Source organism: Papilio machaon, chromosome 29, assembly GCF_912999745.1.
Source record: "Papilio machaon chromosome 29, ilPapMach1.1, whole genome shotgun sequence".
NCBI lineage: Eukaryota > Metazoa > Arthropoda > Insecta > Lepidoptera > Papilionidae > Papilio > Papilio machaon.
The window spans coordinates 1961918-1983689 of record NC_060014.1 but is presented as its reverse complement, the minus strand read 5'-3'; the positions used below and the strand labels follow the sequence as shown (position 1 = coordinate 1983689).

The 21772-nt window shown below is 33.9% G+C and overlaps 2 protein-coding genes across 3 annotated transcripts; one reads left to right on the top strand and one right to left on the bottom strand.

The window, feature by feature from the left end:
* Positions 1 to 600: 600 nt before the first annotated feature.
* On the bottom strand, positions 601 to 13113 carry LOC106719472. Of its 2 annotated transcripts, none has more exons than XM_045685288.1 (13): positions 13036 to 13113; positions 11805 to 11951; positions 11064 to 11299; positions 9831 to 10001; positions 8961 to 9350; positions 7266 to 8038; positions 6308 to 6437; positions 5427 to 5518; positions 4417 to 4579; positions 3480 to 3612; positions 2879 to 2951; positions 1556 to 1686; positions 601 to 773 (listed from the first exon to the last, which is right to left on the bottom strand). In XM_045685288.1, the coding sequence occupies exons 2-13, from the start codon at positions 11919 to 11921 to the stop codon at positions 642 to 644; spliced, it is 2541 nt and encodes an 846-aa protein (XP_045541244.1). In that variant the 5' UTR covers positions 11922 to 11951; positions 13036 to 13113; the 3' UTR covers positions 601 to 641. The 2 variants fall into 2 exon arrangements, with proteins under 2 accessions (XP_045541244.1, XP_045541243.1); XM_045685287.1 differs by having other exon boundaries at positions 12907 to 13107.
* Positions 13114 to 13438: 325 nt separating this feature from the next.
* LOC106719519 (histone chaperone asf1) lies at positions 13439 to 15905 on the top strand. The gene is made up of 2 exons (XM_014513877.2): positions 13439 to 14403; positions 15537 to 15905. Exon 1 carries the CDS (start codon positions 13752 to 13754, stop codon positions 14400 to 14402), a length of 651 nt encoding a protein of 216 aa, XP_014369363.1. The 5' UTR covers positions 13439 to 13751; the 3' UTR covers position 14403; positions 15537 to 15905.
* Positions 15906 to 21772: the final 5867 nt, after the last annotated feature.

Below are 21772 nucleotides of genomic sequence, written 5' to 3'. Positions count from 1 at the left end.
TTACTATAATTTAGTAGACATTTATTTAAATAATTATAAACCGTAAATTCTATATTAAATTTACGTGACGTAAAATTAAGTGTAAATTACGTAAAATCAATAAGTGCGAAAGAGATAGAACACTCTTATTCCAGTGCTGCCAATATAAAAACTTAAGGTATATTATAAATTTAGCTGTCATTCCTAAATTATAACAACGGTTATTTTTTAAATAAAATTGTGCTTCTTTAAATATATTTAAACTATTATTATGCGATCTATTTTTATTTAATATTAATAACTGCAAAGTTGTTTTAAAATTTTATTTTTAAAACAATAAAGTCTAATTTGGAATAAATTTATTTCATTACAAAATTTCGCCAATAAGCGCTATTTTGGACCAAAAGCAATTCAGTCTATTTTGTTATTAAGTCTTTTTAGACTTTCACAGTACAATTTAGAACCTTATCAGCTATAAAATAAGGTTTCAATTCGAACAAATTTATTTCTGATTCAAATACAACCAAAATAATTTTATTGTTGGATATGTTTGGATAAATTTTTTTTAAAATACACTATACAAAATATTTTCAACCTTCTTACACAAGAAATAAGGTTGTAAATTGTTTAATGTACAGCGCGTGTACGATTAATTTTCAACCTTATCTTAAAGTCAATAAAGACTTATTTGATTTAATAGCAGCTCTCAATTTCTTCACCAAAGCAGCGGGCTGTATGAGAACGGATACTTCTGTACCGTGCATACTTAAACGGTTCATTTCTTCTTCACTACCCTGAAATTATTACTTTATATTTTTTTCCCCTTACATAAATATAATAAATATATTGTAAACGTATTTTACGAGCAAGCGGCAATATGAATTCGCTGAAATGGCGAAGCGACAACTGCCCATAGACATTCTCAATTACAGATGCGTTGTCTACTCTCAATCGACGAAGTAGACGCACAAAAAGATAATATTTAACCTTCCTATGTATCTCCTCTTCCATCAAATCCACCTCCCCTTCCCATCTTTTCCTTTAATCCAATATCTAAATGAAATAAACAGACATATTTAAAATGGTAGTCTGAAGAGTGTGTGCGATGGAGGACTAATTTTAGTCCACATTCTCTTTCCATGCTATCCTTATAAGAGAAGGGGAAGTAGATTTGGTAGAAGGGACGCATAGGAAGGGGAATTCTCTTTCTGCACGTTACCTCCAAGGACTAAAGGTAAGGTAGGATGCATGGAAAGAGAATTTTTCCCTCTTTTTTATATCATAAGAGGGCAAGGGCACTTGAATTCGCCAAAATAGCGAATCAATTGTTACCCATAGACTGCAATTTCAAATGTGTTGTCTACCTCAGATCGACAGAGAAGACTAACAGAAAGATAATATATCACCTTCCTATATCTCTGTGAATTCCCGTACATTCCTTAAAAGAAAAGTATAAGAAGGGAAAGAAGACTTTTAGTCCTTTTAAAACACTTTTCAGATAAAACAAGGCATTTCCATTTAACACCTAAATTATAAACATCGTAAAATATGCTTTTAAATACAATATCATACATACCTTTAACAAATCAATAGATCTGTTATTAACTTCAGTAACTGCCCATTTGCCCTGCGGCGGAATGCCCGCCCTACTCGCACAAGACCCCCCCACAACTGTACTGATTACACATTCATTGTCTAATTTTATACCTGAAAATTTAAAAACTATAGTTTATTAATAAAAAAAATAAAAAACCCTAATTTACTGTACCTCTATACCAGTGTTTCCCAAAGTGGGTGATAACGCCCCCTTGGAGGCGTTTGAAACCTTGGATGGGGCGATAAGAGACCCAAAAAATGGAATGAAAGTAATGAAATTGTGGTTTTAAAGTTTTAGGGTTGTTATAAATTAGGGGGCTCTGAAATATAATTGATTTTCAAAGGGGGCGGTGAAAGAAATAAGTTTGACAATCACTGGTCTATACATTTAGGGGAAGAATACGGATCGAATGACAAGCGAGGGCTTGTCAAAATCGGTTCACTCATTTAATATACAGGATGTTACAAAGAAATTGAAATAAAAATAAACATATTATGTCATAACGATATCTAGATAGGTAAAAAGGCGCTACTATAACGGTTTGTTTTGTCAGAAATTAGGTAAAATCTATTTAGGCATAAAAAGTAGCCTAAAAGAAAAACATAAGACAGCTACAACATCAAAGATCATGTAACACTTTTAATATTGACAGGGGGGCGCTAGTGTGCTGACATAATTTAGTTTGAAGGCCCACCGAGTCAGATAATCTGTAAAGTGTCAGCTGACGTAACTTTCAGAGTAGTAATTACTATAGTAACTTTGCCCGCGCCTTCATAGGCGCGAAATTATTAATTCTAGTTATAACATATATTACTCAGCGATAATATAGCTTTCTGATGGCAAAAGAATTTCTCAAATAGCTCCAGTAGTTTTTGAGTTTATTTTTTATACACAAAAATACAAATATTTACTTGCCATATTCTTCTTACTAATATTATAACTGTTAATGTTTAGATGTATGTATGTATGAAGATATCTCCGGAATAGTTCAACAGATCTTGATGAAATTTGACACATTTATAAAACACTAGCTGTCGCACGCGACTCCGTCCGCGCGAAGTTAAAAAAAAAAAAAAAATGAAAAATAGATGTTGGCCGATTCTGAGACCTACTGAATATGCTCACAAAATTTCATGAGAATCGGTCAAGCCGTTTCGGAGGAGTACGGTGACGAAAACTGTGACACGAGAATTTTATATATTAGATAGTCTGAAAGAAAACATAGCCTACTTATGAAGTTTATTTAAAGCCGCGCGGACAGAGTCGCAGGCGACAGCTAGTTACAACATAAACAACACTCACCTAAAGTTTCTCTATCACGTTTACTAACCACGTATATCTTCCCGAGAGGTACACGATGGAATAAAATGTCTACCTGGAAGAAAAATATTTTTAACTACCATGTGATGTCACTTTCTCACAATTAGAATGGATTAGTAGACCAATAGACCAGTAGACTAGTAATCCAGTAGACTAGTAGACTAATAGTCCAGTAGACCAGTAGACTAATAGTCCAGTAGACTAGTAGACTAATAGTCCAGTAGGCTAATAGTCCAGTAAACCAGTAGACTAATAGCCCAGTAAACCTGTAGACTAATAGTCCAGTAGTCCAGTAGATTAATAGTCCAGTAGACTAATAGTCCAGTAGACCAGTAGCCAAATAGACCAGTAGACTAATAGTCTAGTAGACCAATGGATCAGTAGACTAATGGACTGGAATTGTAATTGAATAGGAAGACCAATTGGTCTACTAGTTGGTCTATAATCATACAGGTCAGTTGACTAGTAGACCAATAGATATGTTAGTAGACGAATAGATTAGTAAACTAATAAACTAGTATATTAATGCAGTAGCAGATTAATGAGTCAGTAGAACAGTAGACCAATGGTCTACTACACTTACAAGTGGTGTGTGCGCAGTTTTGAGCAGTGTGCGTGCGTGCGCAGCGCTGGTTGGCTGCGCACCCGCCAGTGCGGCGACACGGTCACCAGCACGACCTCCACATCGAGCACCATTAACCCCCCAACGTGCTATCCTATACATACATTTTGGGGGTGAAGAGTAATAATAAAAAAACTTCTTGTTAATGACACTAACTTAACTAACTTTACTTCTTTCTTTGCGTCTACAAAATCTTCTAGCGTTAAATTCTAGTTTGTCTATGGTTTACGGTTTCAATTTGAATCCGGTATCAGTTACGGAAAGTACTTTCTTGATTGAAACATTTTTTTGAGGGTCTGTGTTCTTAGAGTGAAGTTTTTGGGGGTCTGTGTTCTTAGAGTGAATTTTTTGAAGGGTCTGTGTTCTTAGAGTGAATTTTTTGGGGGTCTGTGTTCTTAGAGTGAAGTTTATGAAGGGTCTGTGTTCTTAGAGTTAATTTTTTGGGGGTCTGTGTTCTTAGAGTGAAGTTTATGAAGGGTCTGTGTTCTAAGAGTGAATTTTTTGGGGGTCTGTGTTCTTAGAGTGAAGTTTATGAAGGGTCTGTGTTCTAAGAGTGAATTTTTTGGGGGTCTGTGTTCTTAGAGTGAAGTTTTTGAGGGTCTGTGTTCTTAGAGTTAATTTTTTGGGGGTCTGTGTTCTTAGAGTGAAGTTTATGAAGGGTCTGTGTTCTAAGAGTGAATTTTTTGGGGGTCTGTGTTCTTAGAGTGAAGTTTATGAAGGGTCTGTGTTCTAAGAGTGAATTTTTTGGGGGTCTGTGTTCTTAGAGTGAAGTTTTTGAGGGTCTGTGTTCTTAGAGTTAATTTTTTGGGGGTCTGTGTTCTTAAAGTGATTTTTTTTGAGGGTCTGTGTTATTAGAGTGAAGTTTTTGGGGGTCTGTGTTCTTAGAGTGAATACTCACCAAACATGTCGTTCGTAATCCACAAATATTGGGGGGTCTCTGACTGACAGTGATGTTGCGACCGCCGCCCCCCGGCGCTGCTCCGCGCGTAGTGCCGCCGCTTGCCGCGCGCGCAGTGGCGCCATCACACCCCCCACTGTCACCGGGTTAGGGGGTGACTGTCCTAAGAACGAAGCAATTAAAATTAAATATAGGAGGTGTGAAGTATATAAGTTGTATTTCACCCTATAACTAGCTGTCGACCGCGACTCCGTCCGTTTGGAATTAAAAAAAAATTAGTAGCCTATGTGTTCTTCCAGAATATGATCTATTTCTATGCCAAATTACATAGAGATCCAGCCGTTCTGGAGATACCTTCAAACAAACATCCATCCATCCATCCAAAAATTCGCGTTTATAATATTAGTAAAATAAAATACAAATTTTTGTTGGGTTTTTTTTCTAAATGTTTTTTTTTTTTTTTTAAATAAACCACACATTATTTATAGAATTAAACATTTTTCTATATTCGGTACACAATCTAATTGTTTCAATTTAAATATATATTTTTTACACTTTCACTGCCAACATTCCGCTAGTTTACATGAAAATCATTATAGCATTGTATGTGTTAAGTTTTATACTAAACTAGCTTTTACCCGCGACTAGGTCCGCGCGGAATAAAAAAAATGCACACAAGATAAAAAAAATTCCAATGTCCGTCTCCTAGTTCTAAGCTACCTCCCCATCAATTTTCAGCTAAATCAGATCGACTGATCTTGAGTTATAAATAGTGTAACTAACACCACTTTCTGACTATATATATATAGATTTAATCTATATATATAAAAGAAAGTTGTGTTAGTTACACTATTTATAACTCAAGAACGGCTGAATCGATTTGACTGAAAATTGGTGGGCAGGTAGCTTAGAACCAGGAAAAGGACATAGGATAATTTTTACCCCGTTTTCTATTTTCTATTCCGCGCGGACGGAGTCGCGGGTAAAAGCTAGTTAAAAATAAATCATACCATTGCTGAGAGAATTGCTCCTTCTTCTACTGCTGTCAACTCTTCCTTGAGGTCTAGACCTGTGTACTACTTTGACAGGAGACGTCACAACCCTGAAATATGTTAGAAAAAAGTTTGTAAGTAATCTATGGTTTATTTAAAAAAATAAAAGAAAAAACAACATTTAAATTGTGTATTTTTACTTAATCTTACTAATATTATAAATGCGAATGTTTAGATGTATGTTTGTATGAAGATATCTCCGTAACAACTCAACAGATCTTGATTAAATTAGTCACAGATGTAGAACATAGTCTGGATAAATACATAGACTACTTATTAAGTTTTTTAATTCTACGCGAACATCTAGTAAACATGTATATATTTCATTTAAAAAAAATTAGATTAGTATCATACTAAAAAAAAATTCGTAACCTCTAATTATTCTTTTAAATTACTATAGAAAAAAAACACTAAATTTGTTCACGTTAAACTCAAAAACTACAATTCAAATTTCAATTATATGCATAAAATTTTGTAGTACAATTATTAAAAAAGGTTATACGTTATTTACCATCACGCTACAATCCTAAGAAGAGGGACAGAAACCAAAAATAAAGATTAAATCCCGACCAATGAACATTGTAACAAAGAAATTCGTTTAAAAATACTGCTGTATTATTCATCAGCGCAGAATAAAAGAAATAGCCTTAAAACCCACACACATTAACTATATTCCAGACAAAGTACTTTCCAAATCGGACCAGCAGTTCCACAAATAGACAGGCAGAGATTAAGAAAAAATGATTTTTCATTACAGAAAATCCAGTTTTAGTCACTTGATACCTCTTAATAATTAAAAATAGCGAGTAAAATTGTGTGACAGAACAAGTTTTATATACCTATCTCCAGATTCATCCTGTCGTGTTGGACTCTCCTGTCTCTTACCCTGACCTAAACCTCTCAACCGACTCAATAGTGACAGCTCTGTGAGACCACGCTTCCATATCGGTTTGGGAGATTCATTTTTATCTAGAAAACAGGTTGAAAAAAGAAAATATCTGAATTAGTGACATTATGACACTCAGGGGATGGATACAAATCAAATGACACCACACTCGTCAAAATACTTTCAGTTTTCAACCAAACGAATAACTGACTTGATTGCCACAAATGTCACATGATTGAGTACTTAATCTTATTTATATTATAAACTAGCTTTTACCCGCGACTCCGTTCGCGCGGAATAAAAAAAAAATGCACACAAGATAAAAAAGTTCCTATGTCCGTCTCCTAGTTCTAAGCTACCTCCCCATCAATTTTCAGCTAAATCAGTTCTACCTATCTTGAGTTATAAATAGTGTAACTAACACCACTTTCTGACTATATATATAGATTCGAATGTTTAGATGTATGTTTGTTTGAAGTTATCTCCGAATGGTTCAACAGATCTTGATGAAATTTATCACAGATGTAGACCAAAGTCTAGAAGAACACATAGACTACTTATAAACGTTTTTTTTTAATTCCGCGCGAACAGAGTCGCGGGCGACAGATAGTATAACCATAAATATAGAAAAAAAAATAGTTTATTTTATAAAGTACACTAGATTGTAGTAATAGAAACGAATTCCGTCAAATTTGACTTTTAAAAAAAAAAATGGCATTTTATTCCAGCTGATAAATTACAGCTTCGGAGATATTTAAAAATTTAGATTTTATTAAAAAATCGCTAGAATTACTTATAAGAACTTTGACAGATGACAGCGAACTCGCCGCTATCTACTCAGAGCTTTTGGTTTTTCTCCGCAATGACGCCGAGGGAATTGAGTCAGTCGGATAAAAAAAATATTTACTCACCATTTTTAGCTTCTCTCTTCGGACTATTATTGTGTACTTTTCTTAATAAATTTTCTTTCAATCTTATAGCACCGTCACACGCATTCTGACTGTGAGATCTTTCAACATTAGTCCTTAACACCCTTGTATTAGAATTCAAATTAGCACTTACAGATTGTACAGGATTATTTATCACATTTATAACATTCGTTCGAGTTTCGTTCGTATTAGAATTAATTTCTGAACGAGTAACATTAGTAACGGTTCGAGTTTCGTTCAAAGTAACATTAGTAGTGTTATTCCTAAAATTATTATTCTGACTAGAATTAGGAAATAAATATTCATATGCCGATTCTGTGGCCAATTCCAAATTAGGCAAAGATGATTTTCTAATTTTATCTATATTCTTTATTTTATTCACCGGCAAAGGTGATGTTGGTTTGTCTCTGGACGTTGACGCCATGCATAGCCTCTCGTAAATGTCATCTGTCACTTTGACAGCTTCCCCTGTCAGACTGACAGTTGTTGTCAAACTTAAATGTCCGTATTCAGAGTCGTTTTTGGAGAAAATAGTGCCATAGTCATTATCATTTGTGTTCTGGACGTTGATTTCCGTGTTGACTATATTAATAAAGCTGTGCTGGTCATTTTGACCAGTGTCAGGTGACACTGTGACATTTTGTTGAAAGTTGAAGTCAAAAACATCAGTCTCCGGACCTAAGACCGGTATGGCTGTGTGCGGAGGTCCTTTATTCGACACTTGGATGACTGTTATATTTGTTCTCTGTGGTAGACTGAAATAAAATTGACATATCTATGAAATTTGACATTTCTTTCAATCAAAAATTTTAATAATAGTCCAGATGGATCTCGGGATGGATGAAATTTGGCTGGGAACAGAGTTCTTGGTTCACAAGTTCAAACAATATGGCAACTGAGGGTACATCTAAGACCTTTCAACAGTTGTAGAAGCCTGAAGATTGTGTGGACTCGATCAGAGCAATACCATAATCATACAAAACACACCTCAAGAACTCATTACAAGTATAGTCTGATGAATGTGCATGTCAAAGGGCTTATTTTAGTCCCTTTCCCATACTTTTTATGAAATAGACAAGAAGAGGTGAATTTAGCAGATGAGAGGAGTCATAGAAAGGAGAAATTTTCTCATTTTGGGCTGTCTCTGCCGATTAAAAATTGATAAGTAGAGGACACTTCACTATTCTTTCAAATTCAAGTTAACTGTTTGTTTCTTAACTTACAAAAAAAAAGTTACTATTTGAAAGTGATCTATAATAAAAAAAGATTAAGAATCTTATTTATGCAAATGGTTAGAGGGATGGATGTATGGATGTTTGTTTGAACATATCTCCGTAACAGCTTAGCGGATCTTGCTGAAATTTGGCATAGATGTAGAGCATAGTATGTAAGAACATATAGACTACTTATAAGTTGTTTTTTAATTCCGTGCGGACAGAGTCACGGGCGAGAGTTAGTTCTACATATATTAGTAACTAGCTTTTACCCGCGACTCCGTCCGCGCGGAATAAAAAATAGAAAACGGGGTAAAAATTATCCTATGTCCGTTTCCTGGTTCTAAGCTACCTGCCCATCAATTTTCAGTCAAATCAATTCAGCCATTCTTGATTTATAAATAGTGTAACTAACACGACTTTCTGACTATATATATAGATTAAATGAATAATACATACATACCTTTGAGATTCTATTCCATTACTCGTATTATCATCTCCGTTATTAGTAACAACAACTCTTTGTTTATATTTATTTTCATTTGTTGATAAATTTTCCATAGATTCGTGAATCCTATCAATTTCTTGGAAAAATTCTTCATCACTGTCCGTTACTTGTGTATTCCTTTTCAATATAGAATCATCTAAACATATATTTTGTCCACAAATCTTGGTCACACTCTTCGGTTCACTTTGACTTGTACCGGGTAATGGAAGATCCTCCCAATTTGATATATCAACCGGTTGTGATTCCGATTGGTTTTCTACAGTTGGTTGGGTTTCTGTTGATTCTATTGGTTCACTGGTTTCTGGTTGTCGTGTTGGTTGTGTAGTTAATTCGATTCCGGGTACTCTGAAAAAAATATTTACCCTTAAACATAATAAATAGCTTCAGACTATGTTCCAAATTTCATCAAGATCTGTTGAATCGTTCCGGAGATATCTTCAAACATCCATCCATCCATCTAACCATACGCGTTTATAATATTACCTAGCTGTCGCCTACAAGTAACCTGTGTTTTCTTCCAGACTATTTTCTTCCGGAGATAGCTTCTAAAAAACATCCATCCATTCATCTAAACACTCGCATTTATAATTTATGTAAGAAGTAAGACGTGAATAATAAAATTTCACAGGACATAAACCTTTGAATAAATGTCTAAATTTTGAGATATACATAAGATACATAAACATATTAAGCTATTATATATCCTTCCTTAACTAAATGCTGTTAAAAATGTCTAATCTACTTTACAGTTTAAGTTGGCACATTTGAAATAAAAGTACTCTAGTATCTAACGTGCCAACTCAAATATTATATACTGTAACTCACCGGTCAGGTGGCACGGGTGGTGTTGGTGGCAAGGGGGAAGTGGGGTCACGAGCTGCCGCGCGAGGTGCGGGGGCTACTGGCGCCGAGCAATACACGTTCTCACCTTTACTTAAAATTTTTAGTTCATGCAATTTGTTCCTGAGGGTTGTAACCCATTCCTGCATTGAATCCCTAAAAAGACAACCAATAACAGCCATCAGATGAAGATTTAACAGAGCCTGCAATAATATCAACTACACAGAAGACAGACTTGAAGTGGTAGTAATTTCACGTACAGTTTAATGTGAGTGAATGCCAGAGGCGAATTTTAGTCCTCTGCCCCTTCCCACCCTTCTTATAAGATGGGAAGGGGAGGTGGATTTGGCGTAAGAGTGGATCCATAGGAAGGGGAAATATTCCCCTTTCTGTACATCCCTCTACTCTGTTGATTAAAGGTAGGCAAACCGTGAATATGGATATCTATGGGCAATGTGACCGCTTGCATATAACTTAAAAGATGTATCTCTTCCCTTAGATTTATTCAATAGTATATGAAAACAATTTGTATATAAAATAAAAGTAAATAAAAATCAAAATGTCGCCCATTTTTCTCATAATTTAAAATGTCGACATGAACTATAAAAGTAGATGCAGTGCTGGGATAAACATTCCATGTTTAATGGCACTAAGTCACACAACTGAGCAAAAAACTGTAAATTTTGTTGATTAATAAAAATAAAAAAAAAAAGATAGATTTTTGTTGGTCAATACTAGACTATGTATAACCATTGCGAAATCGTCCCTAGAATGATAAAGACCAGGGGTGACCAACTGCTCGTTTGCAACTTATAGTCCAGACAAAGAAAAAAACACATAAAAAATAACTTAGCCGAAGTTGCTCAAACAATGCTCACATAAATAGTTTAAATAAATTGAAAAATACATATTACGAAGCTTGTAATTGGTAGTCTGTCATTTGCCACGCCTGATATAGACTCATCATCATCAGCTAACTATACGTCCCTACTGAGGGGATCGGAGCCTACCCAAAGTTATAGGGGGGGACTAGGCCATAGTCAACCACAGTCAAGTGCGGGTTGACTTCACACATATCATGAATATCTTCTCAGATATGTGCAGGTTTCACCACGATGTTTTCCTTCCCGCAATGCCAAGTATGCAATAGACATCAAAATTTGTTTTCCCAAGTACCATAATTATTAAGGTTAATCATAAAAAAGTCATATATCTCACCAATCCGGAGCAAGCATTCTCACAGGACCCTGTTCTGTATCTATCAGGAAGTCATACTCATCACCAGTATGAGGTTTGACACTAGCTGTGACATGCCTGGCAGATTTGAGACACACTCTCCATGCAGGTCGGTGTGTCATTGTGGTTGGAGAGTCAGGCTCAGGATACTGTTCTAAGAACGGTGTCCGACCATTGTGCACACAGAATAACGTCCACATAGGTTTTAGTTGTTGCTTCTGTGAAAAATATATAAAAACTGGTTGGATAATAAAGTTTAACCAGTTTGTCTATATCTATACCAAAATTATGAAGAAGAATGATTAGAAACAACTGGTCCAATTTAAAAAACTCTTTCACTGTTGAGAAGTTACACTATCACTGAGTGACAAGACTTTATTTTTATTAGATTTTTTTTTTAATTCTGCGATTACAAAGTGTCGGTCTGCTAGCTGATTATAAGTATGTTTTATTTTATAGGTAACCATGGTAAACTGAGACCAATTTTAATTTTTCAGAGGGCAATGCTTCATACTCCACGACTCAAGGGGGGATGCGGTAGTGATGTGGGATTCTCTTCTGGATAAACCCCTCTGTTCCTACGCATGGTGGCAAGGCCACGGGTACGCTTGCGCTTTCGTTCTTGACCTCGCCTGCATGGCAGACTGAGACTTAGTCAGTGAAATACAGTAGGCTCGGTGCCCCGCGGTGGATGGAAAATCATAGTAACATATTTTTACATACCTTGTTTCCAAGTGGTCTTAGTTTATTAACATTTACATCATTTGGTATCCTCTTAAGGAATGCATTCTTCTGTATTTCTCTGTAATAAACAGGACCTTCTTCTCGATTTGATGTCATTGTGTCTTAACACATAGATTAATCTGAAATCTAGAAATAATAAATGAGAATTATATTGCTTGAACTATAATTTTTTTTTTATTAAATAAGGGGGCATATCAGCGGCAGGAATACCAAGTTGATTACGGACACGTGTTGCTGGCTTTTCAGCAAAAAATAGACTCGTGAAGGATCCTAAGTTGTAATGGTTTGAAAATACCATCAAGTGCAGAGTGTTCCACAATATGGCTGATTCCATAAATTGTATTACTATAAAAAATAGAATTGCAGCATGTAACCCCAAAGGGGTAGACTGAGATTATAAACTTTTTGTCAAAGTCCAGACATATCTATACATCTAATTTAATATTATCAATGGGAAAGTTTGGACGGATGGATATTTGTTTGAAGGTATCTCCAGAACAGCTCAACGGATGTTAATGAAATTTAGCACATATGTAGAACATAGTCAGGAAGAACAAATAGCCTACTTATTAAGCTTTTTTTAAATTCCGCTTGGATGGAGTCAAAAGCAACAGCTACTGTATCTATACATTCATCTCCAATGCTCAGTTTAAGTACTTGATAATTGTTATAATACTAAATTGATAGACATTTGAGGTGTTTATGTTGCTAATTAATATTTTAGACTAACCATAACTGCACATTACATGAAATGAGTATATCCTTTAAATTCTTTCTTATACTGTATATATTTTTACACAATTACTGTCAAAGATAATTTAACATTTAGTGTAAATGAGAGTGAAATATACTGAAGTTTTAGACGACGACAAAATTGGACAGTGTGGTGAGTCAAGCGTAAAATATGTAACTCCTTTCACGGGTACTATCTTTATTAGGTATATATAGAAAGTATTATTTAAATTTATAGGCGATAATATCTTTCCTACTGATTCATAGAATATATTTATTACATACTATGATGTATGTAAGTAAAACGATTTGTTTTATTTAATAGTTTAGCTGAGTGAAAAGTAAATACCTGGGTCGTAGTATTGTAACGGCAATATACTTTCAACGGACGACCTTCATGACTATATTCACTACCTATTATGCGCGCAATTGTTAATGATATGTATCCTTATTACTAGCAGTCTTAAATCACACTCACATAGTACAAAACAAGATTTGTTTTTGACAGGATATTCACAACGTACACAACATGACAGATGTACCGACGACCGACGCCATTCGAAGAATGACAGACATTTTTGTTTATTGCCGACTAAATAAAGGTGTGATTTTTTACAAAAATAATTAATTATCCTTAAATTTAAGCATTTGTATTTTCTTCAGTTTGTGTTTTTATTATAAAATTGCTTTACTCTGAAACTTGGCTCAAGATAAGTTCGTACTTTTGTCTATTGTTATCTATATACATTTCTATTCTTTATGTCATGAGTCTGACGTTTGTTGTTGTGAAAAGCAGTGAAAAATATTAATTAACAGGTAAGTTTTTCATTTTTACTTCTTTTTAGCAAAACAAATCATCTTAATTTCAATGGCTTGAGTTGTATATGCAATAATTCCGTGTAATAGTTACGAAAATCAAGTTGAATCAGATGATGTTGTCACGATTTTTATTTTTTTATTGTAATTCCTCATTGCGCCGAGGGCGGCGTTGTAATCGCAAGTTTTGATCACGTGACTGTTTCAACCGCCAAAATATTTGTCACTTTTCGCCGTATCTTCTTTCGTCTTCAATTAAAAACTATTTTATCTTGGATTTACATAATAAAAACTGCTGTTGGCGTATTAATTATCGAAAAAAACAAAGTCTTAAAACTTTTTTAGTTTGAATTTCGCGATTACACAAATAATTTCGATATGGCAAAAGTGCATATAACCAACGTCGTCGTGCTGGACAATCCGAGTCCATTTCTTAATCCTTTCCAATTCGAATTGACCTTCGAATGCATAGAAGAACTAAAGGAGGATTTAGAGTGGAAGATGATTTACGTTGGTTCCGCTGAGACTGAGGAACACGATCAAGTATTGGACACGATTTACGTCGGACCGATACCGGAGGGTAGACACATGTTTGTCTTTCAAGCCCCACCGCCCGATGTCACCCGAATACCAGAAAACGACGCATTAGGTGTCACAGTAGTGTTATTAACGTGTTCATACAGAGGACAAGAGTTCGTTAGAGTTGGTTACTTCATAAATAACGAATACAGTGAAAGTGAACCGGAATTAAGAGAAAATCCACCAGCAAAGCCTCAGTTTGACAAGGTAGTGAGGAATATACTCGCTTCCGAGCCTCGTGTTACTCGATTCAAGATTAATTGGGCTGAACCTGATTCTGGAATGGCACCAGATTCCGCAGATGCTAATCTTGAGGCGTCTCATGCCCCTAGTAATGATTCTTATGGTGCATCATTTAATGCTGATAGTCAGATCAGTGGTATGGAATTTCAAGGAAGTTTGAGTGGATATGGTGATAATTCCAATTCAATAGCACCAATGGAATGCTGAGGTTAGTTTTTTATACTATATATTTAGTCATAACCATATAAAACAATATTGAAGGGTTTTGCAATATCCAGTAGTAAAAAGTAGTGTCCTTACAGCTCATAAAGTTAAACCTTGATAAGCAATGGTTAATCTGAGAGCAATATTTTACTTGCTTATATTGGTTTCTTGCTTCTGGTGGTTGTCAGGGCTAAACAATAACTCATAAAGGTTTTAATGCTTATCCAGGTTCAAGATTATATTACATAATAATAAAGCATTATATATATTTACCATGATTTGTAGGGGAGGCTAACAGGATTATGTGAGATTGTAATTCCAAGACATGTAGTACCCTTTCCTATCTACCACCCTGGGCGCTCCATACTCTATTACCATAGTCTGTACACTAATACTGCTTAGGAATATTATTGAAGGTCTGATTAGGATATTTACTCTTTTACTTTATTATTAACTAGATGTCATCCGATACTCTGTCCCCGTGGAATAAAAAACTTGAGAGGTGTCAAGGGCCCCCGGATGGAACGAAGTTCCTTTCAATTAATTAGTGAAGGAACCAATGTTTATTCTATGAATAAAAAACTTAAGTCTTCACAAGAAGTACATTTTATTTCTATGAATTTTCGTTATATATTGTGACGTGGTTGCCATGGTGAAGTAGCGCTCATTCGTTGTTAACATACTTACTATAGCAAAAAGTGTCATGACAACTTTTCGTAAGAATTTTTTCCGTCTAGCCCCCTTCCACAATGCGATAAGAAACTTCGTTCCAAAAAAACTTCATTAATAGCCTATGTAATCTTCCAGACTATGTTCTACCTCTATGCCAAATTACATAGAGATCCATACAGCCATTTTGGAGATATCTTAAAACAAATATCCAATCCATCTAAACCAGGGATTCCCAAACTTAAAGCATTGCTAATTCTCACTCTAACTTCTGTTGACCTAGGTCAGAATGAATAATAATTGATCTTAAAAGTAGGTAATTTGGCCATGTGGGGGTCTGAGGTAACAGTTCATTTTGGAAAAAGGGGGTCACTTGTTCAAAATAGAAAAAAACATTCGTATTTTTAATATTAGTAAGATTAATTTTAGTTATTGTAATTAATATTTTTCATTCTACCTTCTTTACAGATTATTATAGTTGATAAAAGACATCGATCAGCAATATGTTATTGTGCAGAGAATATGGGTCTGAAAACTATTGCAAGAATACATCTCACTTATTAATGAGATTTAGTGATTAAAGTGTTAAAAAAAAAACTTTTATAGTGTGTCTACATATTGAAGAAATAAATGGGATAATATTTCAATATTAATTTATGTGTGTTTATAGTGTAAACTCTTTATAACATTATCCTTTATAACAAATAACTCCCTGTAACATTGAAGTGAGCCCAACTTGGTTGGTTTGCGTTAAAACCCACATATTGAAACACTCTTTATAGCGATAAGCCATTCTCTATTACGAAGAAATATGTTCATATTTGTAGACAGTAAATATTTATTATCTGTATTATTGTTTATGTTATCTTGTTAATTTGGTTGTTTTTTTGTTCACTCCATATAACGATAACTCTCTATAACGACAAAAAAATGCTCAGTCCCTTCAGTTTCGTTAGAGTTTACACTGTAGTTTGAAATAACCTTAAAGAATTAGTACATCGTGTCACAAAGTATGTGGTGGCTGTCTTTGAAGGCTGTGCGGTGTCCGCCTTCCATATACCTTTATGCTTTGCTACATATATTGTGTTCTGTGCAGTTACCCAAGATATTTGATGAATTATATAAAGTACATAATCATCTATATTTTGTAATATTAGTGTTTAAGCTTATTCTATGATGGTTAGTTTTTTTTTGTGTTAAAAGGTGGCAAAGCGACATGAAATTTCCGATATTGTAAAGCGACCTTTGCTCATAGATATTTGCTAATGCAGATGCGTTGATTTAAAAGACAGGTGACGGGATATACGGAAGAAGAATATCTCAATATATGTGTCCTCTTCTTTGCCAAATCTTATAGGAAAAGGATGGGGAAGGGAAAGAGAAGTGATAAAAGGCGTCATGTTCTATAGTAAACTGAACATCTAAATGGATTTTGACGAGTGAATTGCCATTTCATTTATTTTCATCCCCTGAATGTCATAGGGGTGTAGTCAGTGAGGTATTAAAAATTTATAAATGAAATTATAAAATTAGATAAAGCTAGGAAGTTATTTCAATGGATTATTTCTATTCTATCTTTTGCTATAGTTTTAAATAGGTTTTATTTTAGTTTTCAATTAATTAATTTTCTACAAAAATTTTCAAATACTTTTTTATGTTGCTATTGATTCCTTTCTTAAAAAAAAAAGTTTGTAATCCTTATTTTTTTCTTATGTATCCCATTTATCTTTGATATGTAGGCAGTTAGGTTTAATAATATCTTATGTACAGCAAAATTAAAGTAAGATTTTTGTAAATATATAAAATAAGTAGACATTTTTGTTTTTAGTAATTTGATGGTTAGTAAATATGTGAAATCTTGTTATTCGCTTAAAGCTGCCTTAACAAAATAATGGTATAAATTTTGGTGTTTTGTTTAAAGAGTAATAGACCATTGAAGGTTAAAAAAAATGATTTGAAGTACTAATTATATATTTTTTAAGCAATAAATGTGTGTTTTTCACTGTTTGAAAAATTCCAACCTCTCCCGTTGTCTATAAAAACTGTTTTGCGATACTTGATCCTAAGTGGTAAGTGAATTAAATTTTAAAACTTTGACTACAAATTCTACATTATACTGTTAAAGTGTTACTAAAATTATGTTTTATACCAATATATATGTTCTTAGTGTTTGTGTTTTAATCTGGATAAACGAAAATTTGTAAAGAAGTATTAATAAATGAAAGATTGGTAATTTTTTTTTATTTTTAGCCGACTTCAAAAAGAAGGAGGTTATCAATTCGACTGATTTTTTTTTTATTTTTATGTTTCATGTTCCACCTATGTTACCTATTTTACTCGACTGACAAGTGGGTAATGTTTTTACGCGTTTGGATTTTTTTTTTCTTATGTATGTGTGTTTGTATGTAAATTCTATTGTGACAATCTTGAGCCTAACCATAGAATCGATTTTTGCAAGTGAGACTGAGATGTCATCCGTTCATGTTCTTACCCTGAGTGTCCTAGGGTATAGTCAGTTGGATTTTTTTGGCTTATAATATATTTCTTTTCTAATGAATACAACATTTTGGAATCCATCTTTACTTACTAATATTATATAATATATATTATTTGGCACAGATGTAGAATATATTTTGGAGGAACACATAGACTACTTATTATGTTTTTTTTAATTACACTCGGACAGTGTCGCGTATGACAGCTAGTCATCTATAATTATGATTTATGGTTCAATTGTATTCTTACTGACCTTTAACTATGATATTTTAGTAATAATAGATTGACATTTTAAATCTTTTATAACCTTATCATGTGTTTTCACTTGCGAAAGACATGTATAGAAACATAATATTATGACAGTTTTCTCGAGGTAAGCAACGTAGTAGTCGTTTCGCTTTTTAGGTACATTCAGATGCCCTCTTGATCGTATGCCTGTTTAAGAAAATGCACTGATCACACTAACCACTATCTAAGGAAAGGATACATGCTGGAAAGATCAATGCTCGAAAATGACAGCTTTTGCTTTGTTCCTAATTGAAGCTATTTGATGTTATTGTTGGTTAATTCTCTATTATTAGTTCGACTCCTCACCATCGCTAACAACCGCTACAATCAGCGTTAAAATGGCGGAAATCAAACGGGCACAAAATATCACAGCTTATAGCCTGTCCAATTTGAGGTAAAAATCTATCTATAGGTTAAGGAACAAGACATGTTTTACGGCAGTGGCAACTCACTGTAGGATATTCTGAATGTTTTATATTTCCTACAATGTTTTATCACTCAATTATTTGTAAATACAGTTGTAAAGTTTTTTATCTTATGTAAACTCGTAGAACCATTATTTAAATATTATTAAGGAAAGTCCCAATATTTTTATAAGAGAACGGAACAAACGAGCGGAATGAACCTAGTAGTGTTAATCAACGCCTGTGGACAATCGCTACACTAAAGAAACTGTTAGAGCGTTACCGGCTTTTAATCTTACTTCTTACTAATATTATAAATGCGAAAGTTTAGATGGATGTTTGTTTGATGGTATCTTCAGAGCAGCTCAACGGATTTTGATGAAATTTGCACAAATGTAGAACATTGTCTGGAAGAACACATACATTACTTATTAAGTTATTTTTAATCCCTTATGGGCGACAGCTAGTAATACAGTCAAAATCTGTTATAACGACATCGAAGGGACTACTCATATTGAGTCGTAAAAACCGATAGTTGTAACAACCGGTGACAGGTATTAATAGGAAAGATATGTATATAACATTCAGCCAGGACCTTTGATTTTGGTCAATTTAACCGGTATGTTGTTCTAAATGATGTCGCCATAAACGGTTTTGACTATATAATAATCTTTCGATCATTACTCTTCTGTCTCTTTTCTCTCCCTCCTGTCCAGTTAGGCAACGCATCTGCTACCTTGTTGATGATATCTATGGAATCTATTACGATAATTTAGCGAAAACAGAAATCGGGTTTTTGCCACATTTAACTATAAGAAAATAATGTCCCAAAATGAAGTTACTTTATGGTGACATTATTTAAAAAGGGCTGGCTAGATTAACTCGCCAATGATATGCTTGAGTTAAAAATAAAATAAACAGTTGGAAAACCTTTTTGCTGTTTGTTCGGTTCTTTATTTATACTCTGCAAAGATACTATGAGCTATATTTTCCGCGTTCTTGTTTTGATCGCGTCGTTTTGTCTGCGAGTGTGATTCATTAAAAAGTTAACGAAGTAATTGTACTGGTATGTGATTATTTTTTTTTAAATTAGCATTTGTAATATCAAAAGATTTTTCGTGCAAAGAAATGATCGATTTTTGAAATTTGACGGTTAATTTATTTACTACTAGCTTTTACCCGCGACTCCGTCCGCGCGGAATAAAAAATAGAAAACGGGGTAAAAATTATCCTATGTCCTATTCCTGGTTCTAAGCTACCTGCCCACCAATTTTCAGTCAAATCGATTCAGCCGTTCTTGAGTTATAAATAGTGTAACTAACACCACTTTCTTTTATTTATATAGATAAGATAGTAGAGGTCATTAACGGTTCTAGCACTTTGGGCGAGATTTCTACAGCGCCCTCTTTTTACCATGCCTTGGACTGTGTAATTCGCAGACCTGTGACGTCCAATCTAACCACCTCTATACGGCGGCTCTAAATAATGTTATTCTATATATTATTTTGAAAATTACAATTTCTTATGCAACTAAAGATTCTTTATTACAATTATTGTATTGATCCGTCTTGGAACAATATCGTAGTCTATAAATCTTAGTATCCATACAACAATGGTCATTGTTACAATATACAGATATGTGTAGTTTCACCACCAAAGTGTAAGCAATTTTGAATTGAATAGTTCAAATAATAGGGTTCAATTTGTTTTATATTTGTAAAGTAGTTCCACTTGTCCAATAAAGTTTTCGATATGCTGGTCAATGCTACTGACTCGAGGCGGTGTAATTTACTATAGTGATGTCTTTGATTATCGACTTTTTGGATAATGACAAGTGCATTGTTAATATTACAGCAGTATGTATCCTTCCATCTCGTATCAGTCGTCATATCTGAATTAACTTTCGGAGTTATTTTTGTAACGAAGTTCCTTATCGCGCGTTGTGAAAGGGGGCTAGACGGAAAAAATTCTTACGAAAAGTTGTCACGACACTTTTTGCTATAGTAAGTATGTTAACGACGAATGAGCGCTACTTCACCATGGCAACGACGTCATAATATATAACGAAAATTCATTGAATAAAATGTACTTCTAGTGAAGACTTAAGTTTTTTATTCATATAATAAACATTGGTTCCTTCACTAATTAATAGAAAGGAACTTCGTTCCATCCGGGTGTCCCAACACACCTCTCAAGTTTTTTTTCTATTATCTTGCTGGAGTTTGGTTTGTAAACATTTTTCCCGACTGAATGAAGGGTCATAATTATTTGAATTATAAAGTCAATTTCGGACGACAATTTTACTTGATCACATTTAGTCGTAAGAATGTTGTTCATCGATTTGTAAAACGTTATATTACTTTAGTTTGAACCTATAATGAAAAAACCATTGAGCTATCGATATCGATAAATTTCAAACTAAAAACACTTAATATCGATATTTGTGTCGTGCAACACCAGCAAATGTCATTTCGCAGTCAGTGTACGTTTGAATTTTGCCTTTGAATATATTAGAGCGAAAAAAAATGTCATCATTTGATCTTTATTTACGACTTTGAATATGTTTTTAACGTGTTGTTTATTTAAAGTGATTATGATGTAAGTAATTTTACGTATTGTCTTTTGTAAAATGGATATTATAAATATTTCTATTAACTTAAGCTGTCATCATGAAATGTGATGTTTTAAATTCGTAAACAATTTTATCATAAAAAGTTTTGTGTACTAAGTTATATTAATCTATGGATTTCTTATTAGTAAATCACCGTTATTCTATACTAGTTATCGCCCGAGACTGTCCGCGCGGCATTAAAAATATTTAGTATTCCAGTTCCATTCGTTGAGCCGTTCCGGAGATATCTCCAAACAACTATCCATCTAAAAATTTGCATTTATAATATTATTAAGACTAAGATTGAATATCACAAAAGTAGATGAAAATATTAATAAAAATAATTGTGAAATTAATAAATTAAAGCATAATTTGATAAATATCTTATATATAAAATTCTCGTGTCACGGGGTTCGAACTTGAACTCCTCCGAAACGGCTTGAACGATTCTCATGAAATTTTGTGAGCACATTCAGTAGGTCTGAGAATCGGCCAACGTCTATTTTTCATTTTTTTTTAAATGCGCGCGGACGGAGTCGCGGGCGACAGCTAGTTTTTTAAATAAATATTACTAATTCTTTTATGCAAGGATAATGTTTTCGACATTTCTAACCGTCCGATGTAAACAGTTATTTCTTATGACAGTTCATAACGACTTGTAACAATTTCTTCGAATGGATCGATTTACGTGATTGGAAGATATGAAATTTATTATTTTTATTTTATAAACAATCATATACACGTAAAAAACTTGAGAGGTGTGTTGGGACACCCGGATGAAACGAAGTTCCTTTCGATTAATTAGTGAAGGAACCAATGTTTATTCTATGAATAAAAAACTTAAGTCTTCACAAGAAGTACATTTTATTTCTATGAATTTTCGTTATATATTGTCACGTGGTTGC

Excerpts from the sequence above, each read along its gene's own strand:
- LOC106719519 (XM_014513877.2), top strand. The coding sequence starts at position 13,752 with ATGGCAAAAGTGCATATAACCAACGTCGTCGTGCTGGACAATCCGAGT.
- LOC106719472 (XM_045685288.1), bottom strand. The coding sequence starts at position 11,921 with ATGACATCAAATCGAGAAGAAGGTCCTGTTTATTACAGAGAAATACAG. Across the intron at positions 8,039-8,960 it reads AATGGAATAGAATCTCAAAG|TCTACCACAGAGAACAAATA; the intron begins GTATGTATGTAT and ends ATTTTATTTCAG. Across the intron at positions 774-1,555 it reads GATCTATTGATTTGTTAAAG|GGTAGTGAAGAAGAAATGAA; the intron begins GTATGTATGATA and ends TAATAATTTCAG.